The 25,478-nt window shown below is 46.7% G+C and overlaps 1 protein-coding gene across 1 annotated transcript; it reads right to left on the bottom strand.

Annotated features, from left to right (window-relative positions):
- Positions 1-134: 134 nt before the first annotated feature.
- On the bottom strand, positions 135-24,908 carry LOC310790096 (neuroblast differentiation-associated protein AHNAK-like; the record flags this gene model as incomplete). Its single annotated transcript, XM_083651789.1, has 7 exons — positions 24,647-24,908; positions 11,364-11,427; positions 2,088-2,148; positions 1,823-1,979; positions 1,473-1,690; positions 598-1,347; positions 135-146 (listed from the first exon to the last, which is right to left on the bottom strand). The coding sequence occupies exons 4-7, from the start codon at positions 1,977-1,979 to the stop codon at positions 135-137; spliced, it is 1,137 nt and encodes a 378-aa protein (XP_083507915.1). The 5' UTR covers positions 2,088-2,148; positions 11,364-11,427; positions 24,647-24,908.
- Between the last annotated feature and the right edge of the window lie 570 nt (positions 24,909-25,478).

Here is a 25,478-nt window from a genome sequence, read left to right as displayed (position 1 = left end):
CACACCTCCCTTCCACCTAGGCCCGCTCACATTGATATCTACATCTTTAATGTCTACTTTAGGTGCCTTTATTTTTCCCTCGATCTTTGGCACTGTCACATCAACACCACCCTTTATCTTTGCACCCTTCATGTTTACGTCCACATCTGGCATTGAGAGTTGAGGCCCAGACAGAGATGGTATCTCAATTTCTTTACCTTCTATGTTTACTTTAGCTGCATTCATGTCAATGTCTGTTTGACTAAGTTTAACTTCAACCTCTCTCTTCAGCTTTGGGCCTTGCAGGTTGACATCCACACCTGACATTGAAATCTTTGGCCCTGTAACTTGTGGGGATTTGAAGGCACTTTTTAGTCCAGGAACTGAAACATCTACATTCCCTTTCACATTTGGTATTGCCATGTCTGTCTTTGAGGAAAGACCTGAGGTATCAATGTCTAATGTTGGTGTTTTAAAGCCTGCTGATATCCTCCCTCTATTCAGTTCAGTATCAATATCTGTGGAACCTCCACCGAGTTTGACATTGGGAAAATCGATATTACCTGATCCCTTTGTCTGTTGGTGACCGATGGTAATTCCAGATACTTGACTAATCACTTTGCCTCTCTCACCCAAACCGATGTCTACATTTCCACCTTCTATCTTACCCACTGATGTAGAGGACATGTGTGTGCTTCTTCCTGGTAGGGACACACTCATTGACCCTCCTTTGCCATCCGACGAGGGTATTTCTATACCCCCGAAGCCTCCTATTCTAACAGGTTTACTGCCAAAGTTCATGCTGTCTCCTATTGTCACATTTGCTCCTGACACACGAGTGCTTCCTTCTCCTTGCTCACCATTCCCCCTTGACATCCCAAAGCCTCCCTCGCCTCTAGCCCCTGACATTCCAAAGTTAGCCCCCTTAAATCTAAGACCTACACCACCATCCCCCTCTATCTCTCTGGTAATTGTCGTGGTCTTCACCCCTCCAGTGCTCCAGTGTGTCTCTGTGGAGCTAGCTTGTGGCCCAGTCAAAGAGACACTGCCTAACTCAAAAACCCCCTCTTCTGCTCCCCCTTTACCTGAGGGGCTTGAGATTCTGATCTGAGGGGAGCCATCCCCAGACTCGTGCCTTAGCCCCTTGAACTCTGGGCTTGAAAGTTCAAGCTGCTCACTCATGCCACCTGGCATATCCACAGTGTAGGTAGTGATGCGGCGGGTGATGGTGGTGATTGTGCTGCCATCGGTGCTTGTGCTGCTATGCCGCTCAGTGCGCACGTCTACTCCTTCTGCAAGGTCTTCAGATTTCAGCCTTGGTTTAATCTTTTTTGTGTATATTCTCTTGTAGTCCTCATCATCCCCACTCTGTTGATAGAAAAAAAAACAAATGCTGTTAGATGGAATGGAAATATTATTCTATCATTAAGATTTTCAGTAGATTCCCTGTAATAAATCAGGGATCAAATGATTTTGTGAAAAAATGAACTCACAAGGATGATGTCCGGACTGGAGCCTCCAAACCGACTCTTCCCTTCCCATGTCAGTGTGCCCATAGGTGAACGACATGGCGTGCTCACGGGTGAGCAGCAAGGAGATTTGTTTTGTAGTTTCAGTCCAACCTTGTGACGGTTCAGTGTCTTCAGTAGATCAGCTGTCTCTTCTGAGCTCATGTTCTCAAAGTAGATAGTAGCACCCACAATCTGGTCACCTGTAATAGGAAGAGACAGAAACAGCAAAGGAGTCAATTAGGAAAACTGGAGTTTAGGTAAGTGATCATATTCGTCATATTCATAAATATATTGATAAAAGATATTGAATTGAGGAAACATGTATACAGCACCTTCATATACTTTTCCAGACCGTGCTGCAGGTGACTCCCCTTTCACTTCCTTGACAAATAGTTCTCCTTCACCTGTCTGCTCAATGGTGAGGCCACTTTTGTCTGTACCCTCCCAATCTGGAAAAAGCACCTCCCTAGTTTCCTCCTCCTCAGCCATCTGTAAAAATGTCAAGAGTGAGAGTAGGTTAAAAAGAATGACAAATGACAGGCAGGGACTTGAGATGGTATACAGTATGTACTGTATATACTGTATATATGTATTTACCTTGTGTTTTTGCTTTCCTCTTCTTAAGCCCTGTTGTGATGGTAGTACTACCTTGGTTTTCCTGGAGAGACAGAGAGAGAGAGAGAGAGAGAGAGAGAGAAATGATATAATGATTAAGCCAAAAGCATGACAAACAACACATGACTATACCTTGTGACTCTGGCAAACTTCTCTATTCAAAGTCTTGACAGGATATTCTTCTTTTAAACCTTTAAGTCCTATTGCACATCTGTATCAATTCAATATTTGCAAACCCTGCTTTTCCCAGTCAGTCTTGCTTGCAGGATCCAATGGTGAACACTAGGTGGTGTTAAGACCCTAATAAGACAACACTGCTCTATCTCTCCCAGAGTACCAAAGAGCTAGCTGCCTCCCTCCCTCCCTCCCTCCTGTGTGTGCTCTGTGTTTTGGAAATTTGGTTGGAGTCAGACCACACCCTGCCCTGAGGAAAGCAGGCCGATCCTGCGCCTACACCCCTGCTCCAATGTCAATAGAGAGAACAATGATGGTTAAAGTTGCGTTTCTTTATAAACACACACACCGATGCTGAAATATGCATACACACTGACACAGACACCCACAGACACTAATGCGCAAACTCAAGCATGCACACACACACACACACACACACACACACACACACACACACACACACACACACACACACACACACACACCAGAGTCTGATACACTTAACCGAGCAAGCATTTGCACATGCGCATGCCGACACAATGTACTGTACCTCAAATGTATTCAGTATTAATGTATACATACCTGTACAAAATACAGGTTATTACCAACAGGTTTAGCTGTCATGTTATGCTTAACATTCTGGTATCACTCCTAATACTGTTTATACCTAATGCTGATTATACAGTAGGCTATACTTGTTGTGGTTTTATTCATGATTGCCAAGTCAAAGACATTTAAGATGTGTTCAAGCTTATAAAGACATGTTACTTCGGAACAATTTAGACACTGTGAGTGTCAGCCATATTGGGTGTAGTAATTTGATTTCACCATCCCCCAGCAGCAATAATGATACATACTACTTTTGGCCATAATAAAACATCCCTCTGAATAAGCAAACAATGAAGCAACAATTCATTGTATTCATATTAGTCCATATCAAGCCAACTGACAGGGTCGCTTAATTTTGTAAGGTTTATAATTTTCTATATTAATGTGCACTGTAAATACAAAACATAGCAAACACAGTTGCAAGCAAGACAGCAACGACAAGGTTTGTTTACATCTTTTCCTGTCTGGGTGTCCTGCCTCTTCCAACAGGCTGACTACTACTGACTATACCCACTCTCATCTTTGGAACAGACAACCCATTGTTTCATTAATACCAACCTCTCCACAAGCCACCCCTGCAATTACACAAGGCCGTCTGAGCCATGATGCTACTACCTAGCCAGTGACTCCGTCTGAGACATGCTACTACCTAGCCAGTGACTGTTTGCATGCTTTCATGTTGCAGTACCTGAACCAGTATTTCAGTTTTTAGAGGCCTCAATCACTAGGTTGAATGGTGGTTAGAGAAACGGCACTAGCAACTGTCCATTATCCATATAAAGTAGATATGTTGTGAATGATTTCAGGTAAAGCGGGATTGTGATTACATTATGCTGTGTTGTGTAGGGAAAGTTTTATTCCAACATTTGAACATTTGGATTGATCGTTTCTTTTGGTGGACAACTCTGCACTGAGGCTCCAGAAATGCTTTTTAAGCGGGTTCTTTTAATGGTAGAATAATTCTGCTGCGGGGTGCAGCTTACCCCCATACTGTACAGCCATTCAGTCAGCACATTGTCCCGTTGGCTCTAATCAACCAATAGGAATGGAAAAGCCTATCAACAGGACAGAACAAAAGAAACAGGATATGAGTCACCGCGCTGACTGATTGTCTATGTTTTTTATGGGGTTGACTTGACAACCGCAGACCAATCAGGGTAAGGAGTGCGGTGACACTATAGGAATCCTGCTAGTTTTATCACTCCATACCTCTTCATTGCAAGAGAAACCTTCTGGGTGGTCGGAGCAATTCATACCTGGGGCGAGCAATTAGCTATTTTTCCGCTTAGCATACAAGTGTCCTCCTTTGTGTGATGGTTTCCATTCACTTCATTTGGCTTATCGTGCTTCTATCTTTACACTCACACAGCTACCGTGAGACCATTACTTGAGATGTGGAAATGTGTTCAACCTGTGAGATGATGTTTAACAAGCTATTCAAGTCACATAAATCCAAATGTTGTGATATAAGACATGTAAACTCATGAGCCGTGTTAACCAACTGTGTTAACCAACCCTCACTTGTCTGTGCCTATGACGGAGAGCCTTCAGAAGTGAATTTGCTGGAGGCAGAACCTGTCAGGATTCTTTTGGTAAAGTTGACCTGCCATATGATCAGACACACTAATTAAAGGTTTGCATGAAGACTTGGGAGGTGGAATCCAGTAAAGCCCTCTCACTGTCTGCCTCATCGCCACTGGCAACAATCCAAGAGAGATCTTATCTCTGCAAAGTATGCCACACTACAGCTTGACTGACAGCAGTATTTACAAAAATAAAGCCTCAATGTCTATAAGATGGAAGTGCTGTCACAAAGTGTCTGGCATTCCCCCCCCCCCCCCCCCCCCCCTTTGAAGAGTCAGAACATGAGCAATAACATACAGTAATAATTATTATTTTATGTCAGACTATGATTGAAGAAATCCTTCGGACACATGTCTATCCTTGGTTGCCCACTGCTTTTGTTTTTGTGTTTTTTATATATATTTAGGAGAGCACAGATTACCCATGCTAACCTTTATTTTTCATTTTTAAAGCTCGCACAGACTTTTTCCATGGCACACACTATATTTGAACTCCTATAAATAGCATAATTGCACCAGTAAGCCACCAAATCCAGCATACCAAGAGCATAACAAGTGAAGGGTGAAGCCCCCCCCCCCCCCACACACACACACATTCACATAGTTAAAACTGTTGGTGGCTATTATGGTAGCACGCTCCGCCACACTGCTCCGCTAGATAACAGGCCGCTTACAGCAAGAGGAACCCCGAGGAAGAGATAAAGAAACAGCTGTTTCAAAGGGCTCTGTAACATGCTGCCCTCGACAACATGGCTTCCCTGCACTCTCACTACACAGCCTCGCCATATCAGTTGAATCAAACAAGGGAAGGGGAGAAAAGATGACACTATCTGATGCTTTGCTGAGTCGCTGGGTAATATGAAACAACACACTGTAAATCTAGATCTGACACATAAATAAAGGTTTAGCTATGCGTGTGTGTGTGTGTGTGTTTTATGTGCAACATTGGCAGTGGAATGTTGTTTACCTCTACCTGTATCTGCCCTGTAAACACTGTGGTCTCTAGTTTTAATTTCAGTCATCTGTTTTTTTACTCTTTACTCTTTTTTAAGCAATAATGTCAGCATGTGTTCAATCTCATTTATCAAACAGCACCATGCTCCTAGGTAGGCTGCATGCAATAGCAATAGTGAAATATACTATTACAGACATACTACTGTAATAGTGTAATTCTGTATAATACTACTACTACTACTACTAAATTTGGTGGCAAGTTTATACACATATCACACAAGGAATGATGCTGATACAGACTCTACAAATCAAACATGATACCATGCTGCCATATTGACGCCAATATCAACTTTTTCCTTTTTCTTTCTGATTTGTCTTCTCTGTCTGTTTGAACACTGGACTACACACATTCTTGAATACAAACAGAAAAGTCAAGATTTCCAAATAAATGGAGCCAGTCAAAGGGATTGACATTAACAGACATATAGAATGTTCTACAAGATACATTGGTCAGAATGGTGAGAATGAATGGAATGGTGAGGGAATAGCACGCTGGTCTCTCGTTTTTTTGGACCCTGACCAAGGGCACACTGCGGGCCATACGCCAATTAACACAAGTGAATAAATAGCCCATGGTCCTGCATGATTGGGAATATTGGAAAATGCATGCAATGCCTTGAGGTAATATGAAGCTGCTCTCTGAAATAGCCCTTTGCTTACTTCTAGGGCAAGGGCCATTGGCGTTGTGATAATAGTCACGCACAGACAGTAGACAACAACACAGGAGATAGGGATGATGTTTATATACCAGAGATGACGCTATGCACCCATAGCCTACACCCGCACCCCCCACCCACCCCCATCTAATTTTGTCTATCAGTCTGACTATTGTTCAACATTTACATTCACTCTATGGAGGATCTATTAAAACCTCAAGCCTCATTCACATGCGTCAAACACATTTGAAATGTGCAAAGTACGGAGGGGACAAAGCCAAGCCCATCTGCAGTGTCAAAGACCCAGCTTTATCTAATTAACTCCCTGGGATCAAATTCCTCTCAGGTCAACTGACACTGCCAGTTTGAGTATCTAAACGAGGCCCGTCAGATCCCAGCATGACAGCATTTGGATTGAACCAACAGAATTAGCGTTTTCCCCATGCATCACCATGTGACCCATTTTAACAAGGTACACATCATCTACCATCTCTATTCTCGCAGTTCATAAAAACACACCAAAATAGCTTACACATTTTTCTAATAATCTTGGTTCCCCCCATCCACCCCCACCCCCATGCTTCTCAAGGCTTATCGCCGCTGCAAACTATTCAGCGTTTGAGAGGGGAGCAGTGAAAATGAAGCATTTTAACTCTCAAACAAGGCACAATATTATTGTTGGCTCTGACAGGTATTTACAGAAAACAGGCGCAGAGAGGGAGGGGAAAGGCAACAGTTATGTGTGTTCTCAACAAGTCTCTGGGAGGAAGGGAGTGAAAAGCACTCTGTTATGCTTCTCGCCACCTCTGACACAAAGGAGATGACCTGAGGCCACACCCAATTCTCTCTCTCTCTTTTTCTCTCTTTCTATCTGTCCAACTATCCATCTTACATACGTTTCCTTTCTTCTACTTATTTTACTTGTATCCCCCTCTCTCTCTCTCTCTCTCTCTCTCTCTCACACACACACACACACACAGACACGCGCGCGCACTCTGAAGCTTTATGATCTCCAGTGAACTATTTGGGCCATCCTTACAGCTTTGACATGTTCCTGGCAGCAAACTGCAAGGGAGGAGCTGAGGCTAGCAGACGTGGGTGAGGGAAGGAAGGAACTTGGAGAGAGAGAGAGAGGGAGATGGAGGGAAGATGGAGTGGTAGAAAGAAAACTGAAAGAGAGAGAGAGAGAAGGGGGGAATGGTTGTGAGACAGAGAGGCAGATAGTTTCTGTGGAATGCAAGCCTACGAGTTAAGAGAGGTGGGGGGAAGGAGGAACGGGCAGAAAGAAAACAGCCAAGGAGAAATGAAAATACAGCTCCATGGCTGGAGAGTCTCCTTGGAGGTTCACAACACTATGAGAAACAGAGGGGAAGCTTTACCTACACTGTGCAGCAACACCATTAGAAACAGAGGAGAAGGTTGACCTACACTGTGCAGCAACACCATGAGAAACAGAGGGGAAGCTTTACCTACACTGTGCAGCAACACCATGAGAAACAGAGGAGAAGCTTTACCTACACTGTGCAGCAACACCATGAGAAACAGAGGGGAAGCTTTACCTACACTGTGCAGCAACACCATGAAAAACAGAGGGGAAGCTTTACCTACACTGTGCAGCAACACCATGCGAAACAGAGGGGAAGCTTTACCTACACTGTGCAGCAACACCATGAGAAACAGAGGAGAAGCTTTACCTACACTGTGCAGCAACACCATGAGAAACAGAGGAGGTTTACCTACACTGTGCAGCAACACCATGAGAAACAGAGGGGAAGCTTTACCTACACTGTGCAGCAACACCATGAGAAACAGAGGGGAAGCTTTACCTACACTGTGCAGCAACACCATGAGAAACAGAGGGGAAGCTTTACCTACACTGTGCAGCAACACCATGAGAAACAGAGGGGAAGCTTTACCTACACTGTGCAGCAACACCATGAGAAACAGAGGGGAAGCTTTACCTACACTGTGCAGCAACACCATGAGAAACAGAGGGGAAGCTTTACCTACACTGTGTGTGCAGCAACACCATGAGAAACAGAGGAGGTTTACATACGCTGTGCAGCAACACCATGAGAAACAGAGGGGAAGCTTTACCTACACTGTGCAGCAACACCATGAGAAACAGAGGGGAAGCTTTACCTACACTGTGCAGCAACACCATGCGAAACAGAGGAGAAGCTTTACCTACACTGTGCAGCAACACCATGAGAAAAAGAGGGGAAGCTTTACCTACACTGTGTGTGCAGCAACACCATGAGAAACAGAGGAGGTTTACATACGCTGTGCAGCAACACCATGAGAAACAGAGGAGGTTTACATACGCTGTGCAGCAACACCATGAGAAACAGAGGAGAAGCTTTACCTACACTGTGCAGCAACACCATGAGAAACAGAGGGGAAGCTTTACCTACACTGTGCAGCAACACCATGAGAAACAGAAGAGGTTTACATACGCTGTGCAGCAACACCATGAGAAACAGAGGAGGTTTACATACGCTGTGCAGCAACACCATGAGAAACAGAGGAGAAGCTTTACCTACACTGTGCAGCAACACCATGAGAAACAGAGGGGAAGCTTTACCTACACTGTGCAGCAACACCATGAGAAACAGAGGGGAAGCTTTACCTACACTGTGCAGCAACACCATGAGAAACAGAGGGGAAGCTTTACCTACACTGTGCAGCAACACCATGAGAAACAGAGGAGAAGCTTTACCTACACTGTGCAGCAACACCATGAGAAACAGAGGGGAAGCTTTACCTACACTGTGCAGCAACACCATGAGAAACAGATGGGAAGCTTTACCTACACTGTGCAGCAACACCATGCGAAACAGAGGGGAAGCTTTACCTACACTGTGCAGCAACACCATGAGAAACAGAGGAGAAGCTTTACCTACACTGCAGCAACACCATGAGAAACAGAGGAGGTTTACCTACACTGTGCAGCAACACCATGAGAAACAGAGGGGAAGCTTTACCTACACTGTGCAGCAACACCATGAGAAACAGAGGGGAAGCTTTACCTACACTGTGCAGCAACACCATGCGAAACAGAGGAGAAGCTTTACCTACACTGTGCAGCAACACCATGAGAAACAGAGGGGAAGCTTTACCTACACTGTGCAGCAACACCATGAGAAACAGAGGATAAGCTTTACCTACACTGTGCAGCAACACCATGAGAAACAGAGGAGGTTTACCTACACTGTGCAGCAACACCATGAGAAACAGAGGGGAAGCTTTACCTACACTGTGCAGTAACACCATGAGAAACAGAGGGGAAGCTTTACCTACGCTGTGCACAGGGCAGCAACACCATGAGAAACAGAGGGGAAGCTTTACCTACGCTGTGCACAGGGCAGCAACACCATGAGAAACAGAGGGGAAGCTTTACCTACGCTGTGCACAGGGCAGCAACACCATGAGAAACAGAGGGGAAGCTTTACCTACGCCGTGCACAGGGCAGCAACACCATGAGAAACAGAGGGGAAGCTTTACCTACGCCGTGCAGCAACACCATGAGAAACAGAGGAGAAGCTTTACCTACGCCGTGCACAGGGCAGCAACACCATGAGAAACAGAGGGGAAGCTTTACCTATGCTGTGCAGTAACACCATGAGAAACAGAGGGGAAGCTTTACCTACGCCGTGCACAGGGCCGCTTGAATATTTACGACAAGCCCTCACTTCCCCCCTTCATGCTTTATCAAACTCAGTATCTGCGGTGAAGAGCGGCAGCACGGCGTGCAGGGAATGACAAACGGCCCCTTAAGGGAAACCAGCTCAAGTATCGGAATCCGCCTCTTTAAATTCACACAATCCTTGAGCTGAATCCTATGTGCCGGATGATCAGGGAATTGTTACAATCCAAAAAGATCTTCTGATCAGTTGGTTCAGTGATGGGCGGCGGTGGAAACAGATGGTAAATAAGGAAGCTTCTGTTCATGGGATCATAAGACAGACGGGCAGTCTGCGACTCAAAGCGGAGAGGCAGAGGCAACCATCAAGCGACCCTGCTATCTCTTTCATTCTTCTGCGATGGCAGCGCGCGGCATTCCTCAGGAGGACGCACGTTCTTTAATTAGATGAGTGATGTCATCAAAGGCTTGTTTGAGGGACAGAGAACAGTTTGGGCAGAAAGGATGGAGGAAGGGATAGAAGCAGGGAGTAGAGTAGGGGAAAGGGAGCGGGATGTGCTCTTGTATCTATCATCTTTTATTGTGGCCTGGTATGTGTGGTGAGGGAGGAGACAAACTGCCGGGGGGGGGGGGGGGACTTTGGGACAGCAGGCACACAAAGGCCTCTGCTAACCAGACAGCCACCACAGAACATTGCTGGGTACGCCTCCCTACTCGTAGTCTGACATGGGCCTACAAGGGTTGCATAGGGTTCGGTTAGAGTATCCCTTCTTCTCCTACTGACTTTGCCTCCACCCAAAAGGAACAAATCTTCCACAGCTGCCAACTACGAACAGTAAGGAGTGTGAGCTTGGCGGGCTTTGGACCGGGGGAGAGGGGGTCGAGCGGAACAGGTGGTCGGGCTACAGCGGACAGGGGGAGGAGCGGGGGGGGGGGGGGGGGGGGATAAGAGACACAGTGAGCAGAAGCAGCCAAGTGTCATGTTTCCACACGGCAGGCCTTTCACAGCTGAATGGTGGCATGACCTTCCAGGTTCAAAGGAGGCTTCGCAACAAACATTCCAACAGAGCTTTGGAGTCTGGCCACATAGTGCAATGCTGTTCTGAGGTGACACCGTCTACATAGGTAGTTGGTAAACCTATGTTTTCCTCCTCTTATGTAACTAGTAGCACATGCATTCATTATGTCACATTATGTCATTATCATATACCGATAAGCAATGTTAATATTGCTTTTGTGGCCGATAACCGATATTTACCGATGTAGATATGATCTGTATACAAACAAGTTTCTATGATGATCAAATTTTGTACATGCAGAAAAACATACACATGTAAACTATGATTTTGAAAAGGTAACGTCTTTCTTTAGATGCAAGATTTCTTGCATTGTTTCCTCTCAATATGAAAATGTTGGCCGATACGATAACCGATATTAACATTGCTGTTATTTTGCTCATCGGACCGATACCGATATATTAAAAAATGGCCGATACCGATATGATTGCTGATATAATGTGCATTCTTAATTGGATGATAATGGTTGAATGAATTGATGTTTGAATGGCAAGGATACTTACTGCGGATTGCTCAAGCAAGGCCTAGGGCTTCAGTTTGAGGCTTCAGTTGTCGTATTCTTGATTTCTGTTGGCAGAAAAACACACAGGATCGGGGTTTTAGTTTAAGTGATTAACAACTCATTTGATGACAATTAAGGCTTTCAAAACTCTTCTCCAGAACTCATCATGTAGTTCTGCTTATCACAGATACAAAAGAAATCTTTCACCAATGTGGTTTGTTTCTTATCATGCTGCTCTCTTCCATAAGAACACACTGAGTTTCAGTGAACGTTTAACCAATACAGAAGCACATTCCTCTGATACAAGCCACCCATGCACTGAGAGGACTATCACACACAAAACAACATAGGTACACTTTGGGTTTGCTGATTGCATCTTTACATGCTCAATGGACCTTCACCTCAAAGAGACCTCAACGATCAATCAGAGTCCTTTAATAATTAACCCATCTGTGTTAGGGGTATTGACACCAGCTCCTAATTATGCAAAACACTCCCTTAAAGTAAATAAATCCTGCTACTGGTTGGGCGCGCCAACAGAGTGGCTTTCACTTGAATAAGAGGTGAATGACACACTACCTTGCCAGGATGGAGGGCAGTTGAACGGAATTTGATATTCTCGGTCGATACTCTGAAGGGTCCTTTTGACAAAACGGACCCAATTTCCAGTTGCAGGTAGTAAAAGGAAACGTAGTTGCAAATGGGCCAGTGAATTAGTCTGTTTATTGGTTGGGTGATGACTGAAAGACTAGACTGTACTGCAAAGATATGTACTGTATATATGATATGTAGCCACCCTGCCATAGCAGCCATACCACTGGAACTATTCGCATTGCGAGCCAGATCATTCCACACTACAAAGATGCAGGGCACAGGTCATCTATCTGCCTAAGACGTTGCCAAAGTACATCAACCACAAACTTGCAGATACCAAATTGTTGTGGTCAAATTCCTAGTTGGCATATCCAGAAGCAAACAAACGTATATGCCAACAATATAGGTATAAAATATTGTTCACTGGCTTTTTGTAAAGGTTTTACCTTGTTTTACAGAATAACATAATGTCCACTATAAACAAGTGTCCAAGCAAAAGATGTACTACATTTAGGCTGGCTTTACACGGTGAAACTTTCACACAACTAGTTGCAGGTTGCAAATTGCATGAAACAATTTCCATGCAACTTGACAGTTACACAAAGTAATTAAAAAAGAATCAAGTCTCACGCAACCATCGACACACTGTGTAGCATATTTCACTCAAATCAACCAGCGATTTTCATCTGTCATGTTGTTTTCTTATTTTTATCGCTACATTATTATCAAGTGAGAAGTGTCATTGTAATCTTTGTATCTTATTCTGTATCGTTTTCTCGCTGGATAATATGAATTTGGACATGTTGTATTGCCCTTTCTTCTGGCACTGGCTGGCTACTTTGTTTCATCATGGCTGTACCGGAGAATAGGAAGAGAGCTCGGTGCATTAATGCTGATTGATATGCTGGAGCAAAAAACACAAGCTGAGATGTTGAACATGTGTGAGTGAAGGAGAAACAGAAAAAAGAGAGACCAGACCAATGGATCATTTCATTTGGAAAACCTGCTTGGATACCACCGCCATATGTCTTGAATTATACATGGTTATGATATATGCCCTCTAGTGCTGCAGGTCATGACATATTCTCAATACTGATTTGAGTTGCTTAACATTCAAATATGTCTCTTTGAGGTACAATCTGCCCTATCTAAAGATTTGGAGGATATGTTCCTTTTGAAGATGATAGTATATCATTTTATGGATCATACTCGTGTTAAGCTTTCAGACACACGTCCTAAAGGTAAAGAGGTGTTTAATTTATGGGGAACACTGACAGATCTTTGACTGCTTGCCAGTGTTTTTACGATGGCTATTTTTTAAGTGTAGACTGATCAAAAGATTTTTTCTCCGCATTTTTCATGATTGGGATAGCCTTCTGACATCTACTGTATCTGTATTAATTCTGCAATTTATGTCAATTTAACTTTCAAAGTGGACGCTCCATTTTGCCTGTCAATTTGATCTTACTTTTACGAGCTTTAAATAGCCCAAACTCCTACAGGGTTTAAAGGGATTGCTGCTTTGACCCAACGGCGCATTGGGAAACAAAAGCGTCTCTTCTTCCTAAGTCTCAATACTAACAGAGGCAGACTTGACGTGTGCACAGACAGGCATGTGCCGGTGCGAACATGTCCCTTTGAGAAATTCTTCTCAGACAGGTTTTCAAACCCTATCATTAACGCCCCCTCCCCCCTCCACCGCTGCCCCCGGTGTTCAATACCATACACTGCTCATTACTTCAGTGAAAATCATACCAAATAACTGTATTTGTGAGACTGCAGCCATTTTCTAAACAGTTGAGGCATGTTATTTCAGCCCTGTAAACAATTGAAACAAAAGTGACTTCACGTGCGCCACAGCAGCAGTTAGCAACATCGGTGCAAAGCTTGTAAAACGCTTTCAAAAGCTTGGTCAGACAATACGTCCTTCTGTTGTGCTTACATATGCTGAGGCTGCGGTCCACACAGAAAGCAACTTGCCAAATACAAGTGAAGTGAAGTGTCAGTAGTATATTGATTGATGGTCAATATTAAAGGGAACAGTCATTTCACAGTGCGATCAGTTATTTCAAACCCCCGTACGAGTCTGTCATCACAGGCCTCTGCCGACCTTACTGCTTTATTGTGGGCCTTATTTCTGCGCTGGAGCGGGGCCAACACTGAAATAGATGGGACACGGCTATGATAAATGCCGACCAGTGCGCGGTCGCCATTGTGTTTGCCGAGGGAGACTCGCGCCGTAGCAGCTGTGTACACTTTCTACACACCATACTCCTGTTATTAGAGGATGTATTTATCAGGGTGTCAATGTCACACAGCGGGTGATTCAACAGAGAGGGTGAATGAATGACAGAGGGAAATGTTTTAGACGAATTCCAGATATGTGAGAAATCTATGAGAAACAATTGTACATAGATGTTTAGATGAGTAGTACGTTTGCTTCATCCGTGTCTGATAGTCTATGCATTTCCATGATTGTGTAAGAGAGATGCCTGTGACTTGTTTGGGCAAGAGAGTTTAATGTATAGAAGACGTGTGAAATTAAGTACGGTATGTTGTCAGCGCCACTCCCCTTCCCCACTGACTAATAATGTTGGCTTGACTCCCATTCATGTCTGACTACCAACTCAAATTATACTTGGCAACCCTTTATAATAACTGCACGCTATGAAGCATTATGTAAGTATTAGTACAGACTTAATTAATGATTTATGAAGCCTTGTTCCCACATTGATAAGGGAGAAAGCATGTACTAGTTGTTAGTTAAATACTGTATTTGGTGTGGCCTGATCTAAACTGAGGACTATCTATGCCTTACAAGGCATTCACAAATGAGATTGAAGGGCTGGCAATGCCTGAAGTACCATTCCAGCAGTACCTCAGAAAACAGACACAACACAAATGACTTACTAATGTGTATTAATGTAGGAACAATGCTTTATAAATTATGAATGAAGTATTTACTAATACTTAAATACTACTTCATAGTGTGCAATTGTTTTCTCATTTAGCCTGTATTAAGATTTGTGATGTAAAGACAAAACATTGTCCCATGCAAGTTCTTAAAATGGGCCAAAATGAAAAGGTAAGCATGCAGTGAGGGCTTCACACACACACACCACACTTTTGTTTTCGCCAACACAGTGAGACACACACACACACACACACACACACACACACACACACACACACACACACACACACACGCACACGCACACTAAAGTGAAGCGTGGTCACAAACAGTGGGGGAGGCATTTAAAGCCCAGTAGGAAGCCCACGTACGCCGCAGTGCACGCGGTCGGCCATGTTGCTTTCCCTGGCTGCTCTGCTCGCTAAAGGAAGCGGCTCGGCGCAGGGCCCCACCCAGCCCTCCAGTCACACACATTCCTTGATAGAGCCGACAGGCCAGCTGGAAGGGAGCCCAGCCTCTCCCCACACGGTGACTAACTCCAAAGAAATGTCCTCTCTCTCTCTCTCTCTCTCTCTAACTCCATCGTGTCTATTCTATGATGCCCGCCCTGCACCCTACCCGTCTGTCTACCTTCCCGCAGGCAGACAGGCAGGCAGCCCGCCCCACCCCGCCCCGCCCCGCCCCGCCCCGCCCCGCCCACAGCTCCAGGTTCTGCTCAAACAAATAACAACAACCACACTCTCTCTCTCAAACACGCATGGAGAATGTCAACACAGGCTCTGCCAAACAGGATCCTCTTTCATCCCTAGGCTGAACGGCATCAGCATCGTAATCATCATCAGCATCATCGTTACTGAGATGGCTGCGATGGCTCCACTCTTGTGCCTGGCTGATGGAACAAACAGCACCCTCCTCACCACCACACTCCACTCCCTGCTCCACCTGATGAAACACACAGCACCCTCCTCCTCCCCACCACACTCCACTCCGTGCTTCACCTGATGGAACAAACAGCACCCTCCTCCTCCCCACCACACTCCACTCCCTGCTTCACCTGATGAAACAAACAGCCCCCTCCTCCCCACCACACTCCACTCCCTGCTCCACCTGATGGAACACACAGCCTCCTCCTCCCCACCACACTCCACTCCCTGCTTCACCTGATGGAACACACAGCCTCCTCCTCCCCACCACACTCCACTCCCTGCTCCACCTGATGAAACACACAGCAGCCTCCTCCCCACCACACTCCACTCCCTGCTCCACCTGATGAAACACACAGCCTCCTCCTCCCCACCACACTCCACTCCCTGCTCCACCTGATGGAACACACAGCCTCCTCCTCCCCACCACACTCCACTCCCTGCTCCACCTGATGGAACAAACAGCACCCTCCTCCCCACCACACTCCACTCCCTGCTTCACCTGATGAAACACACAGCAGCCTCCTCCCCACCACACTCCACTCCCTGCTCCACCTGATGGAACACACAGCCTCCTCCTCCCCACCACACTCCACTCCCTGCTCCACCTGATGGAACAAACAGCACCCTCCTCCCCACCACACTCCACTCCCTGCTCCACCTGATGAAACACACAGCAGCCTCCTCCCCACCACACTCCACTCCCTGCTCCACCTGATGAAACACACAGCCTCCTCCTCCCCACCACACTCCACTCCCTGCTCCACCTGATGAAACACACAGCCTCCTCCTCCCCACCACACTCCACTCCCTGCTCCACCTGATGAAACACACAGCCTCCTCCTCCCCACCACACTCCACTCCCTGCTCCACCTGATGGAACAAACAGCACCCTCCTCCCCACCACACTCCACTCCCTGCTCCACCTGATGGAACAAACAGCACCCTCCTCCCCACCACACTCCACTCCCTGCTTCACCTGATGAAACACACAGCACCCTCCTCCCCACCACACTCCACTCCCTGCTCCACCTGATGGAACAAACAGCACCCTCCTCCCCACCACACTCCACTCCCTGCTCCACCTGATGAAACACACAGCACCCTCCTCCCCACCACACTCCACTCCCTGCTTCACCTGATGAAACACACAGCAGCCTCCTCCCCACCACACTCCACTCCCTGCTCCACCTGATGAAACACACAGCAGCCTCCTCCCCACCACACTCCACTCCCTGCTTCACCTGATGAAACACACAGCAGCCTCCTCCCCACCACACTCCACTCCCTGCTCCACCTGATGAAACACACAGCAGCCTCCTCCCCACCACACTCCACTCCCTGCTCCACCTGATGAAACACACAGCAGCCTCCTCCCCACCACACTCCACTCCCTGCTCCACCTGATGAAACAAACAGCAGCCTCCTCCCCACCACACTCCACTCCCTGCTCCACCTGATGAAACAAACAGCAGCCTCCTCCCCACCACACTCCACTCCCTGCTTCACCTGATGAAACAAACAGCAGCCTCCTGCTCCCCACCACACTCCACTCCCTGCTCCACCTGATGAAACACACAGCAGCACCCTCCTCCCCACCACACTCCACTCCCTGCTTCACCTGATGAAACACACAGCAGCCTCCTCCCCACCACACTCCACTCCCTGCTTCACCTGATGAAACACACAGCACCCTCCTCCTCCCCACCACACTCCACTCCCTGCTCCACCTGATGAAACAAACAGCACCCTCCTCCTCCCCACCACACTCCACTCCCTGCTTCACCTGATGAAACAAACAGCACCCTCCTCCTCCCCACCACACTCCACTCCCTGCTTCACCTGATGAAACAAACAGCACCCTCCTCCTCCCCACCACACTCCACTCCCTGCTTCACCTGATGAAACAAACAGCACCCTCCTCCTCCCCACCACACTCCACTCCCTGCTCCACCTGATGAAACAAACAGCACCCTCCTCCCCACCACACTCCACTCCCTGCTCCACCTGATGAAACAAACAGCAGCCTCCTCCTCCCCACCACACTCCACTCCCTGCTTCACCCCAAAAAGACACCACACCCCTATCTCTGTCCCTGCTTCTCCTCCATGTGTGTCCACATAGCCTACTGTACCTGGACTGTTTGACCGTCAGGGTTTGTGCTAAAGTAGGTCAGAGCACGATGACATCCTGATCAAAGAGCCTAAAGTCAACCCAGCCCACTGTTTGCCTCAAGTCGACTGAGCGCAGAGGAAACGGGAGCAGTGTGACAATGATTAAAGCTCAAACGTAAGTGAATGAGGCACAGCAGTGATGCTGGTGGTGACTGATAAGATTTGATTATGAGCAAATGAAAAGGCCTCGGTGTATAGGGAGGGGAGGAGGGAGAGAGAGAGAGAGAGAAAGAGAGAGAGAGAGAGAGAGAGAGAGAGAGAGAGAGAGAGTGTGGGAGCAAAGAGGAGAGAGAGAGAGAGAGAGAGAGAGAGAGAGAGGGAGAGAGTGTGGGAGCAAAGAGGAGAGAGAGAGAGAGAGAGACAGAGAGAGAGAGAGAGAGAGAGTGTGGGAGCAAAGAGGAGAGAGAGAGAGAGAGAGAGACAGAGAGAGAGAGAGTGTGGGAGCAAGGAGGAGAGAGCCAGAGACCAAATCAGACTTGTTATTCAAACAGAATGGCCTCCCTGTTCCTCTCTCCCCATTGTGGTTTGAAGCAGGCGTACAACAAATACAAGAGTCGGGATACCGAGAGACACAACAGCAGCCTCACTCAATAACATCTTAACAGCAGCCTCACTCAATAACAACATCTTAACAGCAGCCTCACTCAATAACAACATCTTAACAGCAGGCCCCGACGTAGCCTCACTCTTAACAGCAGGCCCCGACGTAGCCTCACTCTTAACAGCATCTTAACAGGAGGCCCCGACGTAGCCTCACTCTTAACAGCAGGCCCCGACGTAGCCTCACTCTTAACAGCATCTTAACAGTAGGCCCCGACATAGCCTCACTCTTAACAGCATCTTAACAGCAGGCCCCAGCGGGGTTCCTCTGCCTTTCCGACATGCTGCCACTCCGAACGTTAACTTCCATTATTCGGACTGGCGGTCGTTCACCTTAGAAGCCGCAATGCCGACCTTAGGTTTAGGCGTGGGGGTGGGAGAGGTTAGGTTTTGGGTTAGGGTCTGGGGGAGGTTAGGTTTAGGCATGGGGGGAGGTTAGGTTTGGCGTGGGGGCTGGGAGAGGTTAGTGAAAAACGGGGAATATAGACCCCCTTTCTGAGTGCCGATATTTCGGAGTGGCAGAACGTCGGAGTGGCAGCACGTCGGAGTGGCAGCATGTAACCGGCCCCAGCGTAGCCTCACTCTTAACAGCATCTTAACAGCAGGCCCCGGCGTAGCCTCACTCTTAACAGCATCTTAACAGCAGGCCCCGACGTAGCCTCACTCTTAACAGCATCTTAACAGCAGGCCCCGGCGTAGCCTCACTCTTAACAGCATCTTAACAGCAGGCCCCGACGTAGCCTCACTCTTAACAGCATCTTAACAGCAGGCCCCGACGTAGCCTCACTCTTAACAGCATCTTAACAGCAGGCCCCAGCGTAGCCTCACTCTTAACAGCATCTTAACAGCAGGCCCCAGCGTAGCCTCACTCTTAACAGCAGGCCCCAGCGTAGCCTCACTCTTAACAGCATCTTAACAGCAGGCCCCGACATAGCCTCACTCTTAACAACATCTTAACAGTAGGCCTTGACGTAGCCTCACTCTTAACAGCATCTTAACAGTAGGCCCTAACGTAGCCTCACTCTTAACAGCATCTTAACAGGAGGCCCCGACGTAGCCTCACTCTTAACAGCAGGCCCCGACGTAGCCTCACTCTTGCCTGAAAAACACAGATAGGACATGCATGTGTGACGCATAGAAAAGGAATGCGCGTGAAAAGAAATGCTTGTGTTCTCTGCTCTGTAGTCCACACAGCTCTGTAGTCCACACAGCTCTGTAGTCTCTGCTCTGTAGTCCACACAGCCCTAAACCAAACCACAGGTCCTGCAGAAGACCCGAGCCTGCCCACTGACGCCAACATGGCCTGCTGCTGATTAAAGCATTGTGAGTTTGGCAGGAGCCGTCCTGCACAAAATGGAAAGACTGAAGAAAAACTCTTTAAATCCTCTTCTCTCGGGTTTTACAGCATCACAAACAAGAGCAGGGCGAGATCAATTACATTTTGCCTGCACATTCACTAAAAGGACAGTGAAAGCAAAGTTCGCTATGTGAGCAGGGAAGTGAAAAGAGGAGGATTTAATTTGACACTGGGTAAAAAACTATATTTTCACAATAATGAAAAGAAGCATACTTTGGAAGTTGGAGGTTATGAAATGCGAAATGATTCCAGGCCGGCGGTGCCTTGGGGCAGTTTCAGAGCCAGGAACATTGTCAGTTGCTCAATGTTCCTGAAAGAAATAGGATGAAGAGAAGCAAAGCTGCTTCTCCGCAAAGTGAGATCAGTTGAGCTGAGGATGCAAGTTTTCCAACTGGTATAACTAGTTACATCATAGCGGGAGAGAGAGGATCATAGCGAGGGAGAGAGATCGGGAGAGAGAGAGGCTCTAAAGTTTAAATGTCTCCCAACCAGAATAAGATATCATGTGAAGACACGCGGTACAACAACTCATGCTAATGAACTCATGCTTATGAGCTGTCCATCTTCTACTCGCAGGTCAACTGAGTCAGGATGCGTTTGTCTACCACAGCTGCTGTTTTTACATATGGATTTGAACACGTGGAGGCATAAGACAGGAGGTTAAGAAGAAGGTAGGAGTGCAACCATAGCACCAGAATGCAAATATAGGCGAAACACTAAAACGATATTCTGTCGCAGTATGCCTTGAAGCAAAGGCATACTGTATAGAGTATTATATTATAAACCCAGAGTACAGTAGAGTAGTTGAGAGCAGAGTGTTGGATTAGGGTCAGAGTGCCTTGCTTGCCTATCTATTGCCAGATAAAGACAACCTAAACAAAGCCAAATATCTTTCCACATTTACATTCCATGCCCTGCCGCCCTGACATTAGAGGAGCCCCATACCAAAGCACTTTTTTTTCTTCTTCGCAGATGCCACATGTCACGGCTTCCTCGGGGCAACGTGAGGGGGGGGTTGTGGGGGTTGGAAAACCTGTTGAGACGGTTAGTGGGGGGCGGGCAGGCAGCCTTATGTAAGGTTCGTAGTGTTTGCACGCTTTTTTGGTATCCTTTTGTAACGGATATTCTGAAAAACGCCTCAGGGGCAAATAGAGAGAATCAGACGATCACAGTGTGTTCTTCTCTCTGGTCGCTGTGGTGCAAAACAGTGGCGGGGTTATCCTCGCATCAGATAAGAAGAAGGACTCGCATCCTAATAACATTCCACCATCAAACCCAAAAGGTCCCACTAAACTTAGAGCTACACTAAGCAACTTAGTGGCCATTAGTCCCTGGTCATATGAGATGAATAAGGCTCTTGGAAAATGTGCGTGGATGTGACTCAGAGGGATGTTAGCTGCCTGGTTGTGATCACTGTCGGATACATAGCGTACTTCTGAAATCACTATTTCTCAACAACGAGGCAAACAATGCTAAGGGCCTCCACAGGGTATACTGAAGACGTGCTGAGACATTCCAAGCCAGCACGGGATGGATGAGAAGGGAGTGGCTGCTGGATGGGACTGCATAAAGACGTGCTCACATCACACACTATAGTTAGTACACGTTTATTTGCAGCTGGAGAACAACTAGAGAAGCAATTCTGTTTTATTTCTGACTACGAGTCGTGAATATCTACTTGAGACTTCGATCACTGTGACAGCTGTGTGTGTATCTGCACATCCAAACCGCGGGAAATGTTTGAGGGAACCGATCTCCAGGGAGCCACTTCAATGAGACCACAGGATCTTCAGCATGTCTGGGGGACCGACTTGGCTCCGAAATGAACGTGGAGTGTGAAGAGAAAACAAATATAGTTTGATTACAATCACCCAGCCGCTCTTCCAGCTCATTCTCAACAACCACCACCTCCCTGCTTTCTCCTCTCCACGCCCGCTGTCCCTCCCTGCAACCGCCCACTCAACAAGCCCATGAGGAAATGGCAGAGGAAGTGTGCTCGAGATCGGGCTCTTTCCGTTTCACGCTGGCACCAATGAGTAACATCACTCCTCTCCTCTGTGCTGCCCGTCAACGGAGCGAGACTAAATGGCAGCTCTGGGGGAGCGCGGTGATGAACAATCTTAGCACAGACAAGCTAAGACTCTTAACAGTCATCAGGCAGGCCCAGTTGTTTGGGGGTAGTGAAGGCGCCGTTTGCCACATGGATGGTAAAATGCGACAAAACCTGCTGTGAGTGACATTGCACAAAGCGAAGAAGGGGTTGGCTATGACGAAACCATATTTTCATAAGTCGTAAAGCTGTTGGATAATGTATTCCAGTATTTTGCCCAAAGACCAAGATGAGGTAATGTTAGTCTAGCTGTAGGCAGTCAAGAACCAGTTATGAAAGTTTCGATGCCTGGGAAAGATGAGCAGTATTTGCTGTATATGACAATGTGTTCCTGCCTTTGCTGTACAGCTTCAGTATGACAAGTTGTAGTCTCAGTACGTGTCACAGGGATTGCTGAAATGCTAAGAGCACCAAACATACCTCTAGTCTACAGGCAACGTACCAACAACTACTCAGTCCTGGCCTTGTGTGACCATATGGCTCTTCAAGGAAACAGTCTGTGTCACAATCAATCACCTTGACAAGAGCAATTTGAGAAATGCCAGACTTTTACAGCTTTGGGGCACTCAACATGAGCTGGCGGTGTATTGTGGACAGCCTGTGGAGGGTGCAGAGAGAAGCAGCTCCCCCCTCTCTCTCCACAGAGCCGACTGTAGTGTAGGGTGTGGCAGGACCGAGGCGTGGAGTTCCAGGCTGCCGCACACACAGTCAAATTTTAATTTCAACCCAGTTTCTTCAAAGCATTACGTCTGCTTTGGACTTTTAAACCCTCCTCTGTTGCCCCCATCCCCTCCCCATGGAGCGAACGCAAAACAGGTTGTGCATATGATTGTAGCGCGGGCCACACCTGGAAGGACGCTTACGCTTACGTTAGCCTATGAACTGCAGTAAGCTGGGCACCAGAAATGAATCTCCCTTCACTTTGTAGGCCGAAGAAAACGGCCTCTCTTTCTCTTCTCTGTGTGAATGCACTGAGAAGAAGTCTTAGCTCCCCTCCTCTACGCCTCAAACCTGCTTTCAATTAGCTTGTCTTTCCAAACCACTGCATTCCATTACCCCCTTCCCCCCGCCTCCGCCTGTCTCCCTCCCCCTCTCCTCCTCTCCCCCCCCCCCCCTCTCCCTCAGCACACCCTGGCCAGGAGCCCAGGTTAAGAGACGCGAGGTGAAGAAAGAGAGAAGAGAAATTTCACTCTGCCCAAGACTTTAAAAAACCCGTCATATAAGAGAGAGGCACATGCCTGAGCAACAAAACAGCGATACAGCGACAGTATATCACACAGCCTGTTCTTGAACGCTCTAATTACGTAACACTTATTGGTGTATGGCTGGAAAAGGAGGTAAAGCTTAAACTAAACTTAAACTGCTGAGGATCAGCTCAGCTCACAACGTTTTCCATATCAAGGATCCTCAAATACATAAGACTTAGTTGAGAATTATACCTCTACACTGTAGATGGGTAGAGGAAGAACTGTCCAAATTCTGTTATTGAGCTAAATTGCTCTTCATTTTGCTGGGGACACCCTGGCAGTCTGCCATGAAGGGCCCCCACAGGGCCACAGACCCCAGCTTGGGAACTGCTGCTCTAGATGATTACAGCCTGCATGGAGACTTTTTTCCCTCTCCCTCTCCCTTGGGTGCGCCTCTCTGGGAGGAGACGGAGCAGCGAGAAGGGAGAGAGAGAAGAGGGGGTGGAAGGAATCCACACCCATGCCTGTCGCTGCAGGCTCTCACACATTCTGGGAAGTACCTTCACTTTTTAAACTCCCAAAGTCGTAACAAAGGGCGTTGGATCGATCTGGAAAATATCTACAGGATAACATCAAGCACAAGAAATTGGCTTTGCCTCATGTTATCTTTCTGGCGCTTCCTCTGTACAACTTACAACTCGTATTGGGACAGTCCAGCACAGCCTATCCCAATATACACTAGTCTACGTGTGGAGATCCACGTTGCACTCTCATACATCCAATCACTGCAGCAATGAAGAGAGAAATTTAAGACCACATTTCATCCCCTAAGATACGTTCAAGAACAATAAGTACGTGTATTCCCTGGAGACGAAAGACAGGCGCTTTGCTGCGCGGTTGAACCTTCTGTGCGCCTCGGGCACCTACTTTTGTATGCAGTTAAAAGACAAGCAAAGTGCGCAGCTCCAAGTTTGTCTCTATTCACGCTGTGGCTGCGGGGCTGGGAACACACCCACTTGTCATCGCCTGGTCCAAATGATAAAGCAAGGGCATCCTATAGTATTTTCCATAAGGATACTATACAACCCCACAGCAAATCTTGACGTCCCCATAGGAATATCACAGGATACCATAGGGAATAAACAAACACCATAAAGCAGCATAAAGTCACTACAGTATACGCACACACAGACACTGTAAATGCCTTATGGAATATTATAGGAATAGTTGAGTCATAATAGCCTTCTTTGTCACTTTTTCAACTTTACCCACACAACCAACTTTGGCCAAGTCATTACAAGTTCTATTTTGCAAGACCAGTGCATCTGAAGCAATTTGATCGGTTGGCGATGCAGTAAAGAAATACAACACAAAAAGCAATAACATTCACTTTATGAGGATACTAATAATAAAAGTTTGAAACTTTACCTCTTAGCGCAGTCTTTGCGCCCAAGAAGTCTCACTCCAGCTTGAGCATCCTTGGAAAGTTGTCCTCCTGTCTCCCAGCCCGAGAAAAGCGTGTCTTCCCAGTCTCAACTTTTGCAGTCTGACAAGGGTCTCTCACTCTTTTGGTGTATTTCTCAGCCCACTTTCCAGGGCGTTTTCTCCCCCTCTCTCCCTCCCTCTTCTGCTAAGAGTGCTTTTCACTTTTCTCTCTCTCTCTCTTTCTCTCTCTCTCTCTTTCTGTGTGGCTGCTCTTCTGGGCTGAGCAGAGTGGTTGGATAGGGAGCTGGGTAGGGCTCCTGGTTTGCAGAGGGAGGGGAGGGGACCGGTGTGAGGGAGTGGTCCTTTGTGGCCCTGGAGCCCACCCACCGCTTCGCATAAAGAGCTCCAAGGACATGCAACAGGAGAAGGCATTTTTGTAAACCTTTTGTAAAAAACAAACAAAAAAACAAAAAGAAGTCAAATTTAATACTAATACTAACACATACAATTTTAAACTTTGTTTACAAAAGTTAAACATTCACTAAAAACTACAGGATGACAACATCCCAACATTTACTATAGTTTATACCAAAATGTCTCACTGTCAGGCATTGCATGGTTTTTTCACTTTATTAAATCACGACAAGACTGACAACATTATTTGGTAAATCTGATCAATTATTAGACCTAATATCAAACTATCAGTAGAGGGAACATTGGTCCTAATTGCTCTCAGTGTGAATGTTTATAATAACTTTATAATAACGATCATTCATAAATGATAAATTGATAGTTAATTAAATGTTAGTTAATAGTTATTTTACTGTTAACAAAC

Source organism: Poromitra crassiceps (genome assembly GCF_964638095.1).
Source record: "Poromitra crassiceps genome assembly, chromosome: 15".
NCBI classification, from domain to species: domain Eukaryota; kingdom Metazoa; phylum Chordata; class Actinopteri; order Beryciformes; family Melamphaidae; genus Poromitra; species Poromitra crassiceps.
This window is presented reverse-complemented; position numbering and strand designations above follow the sequence as displayed.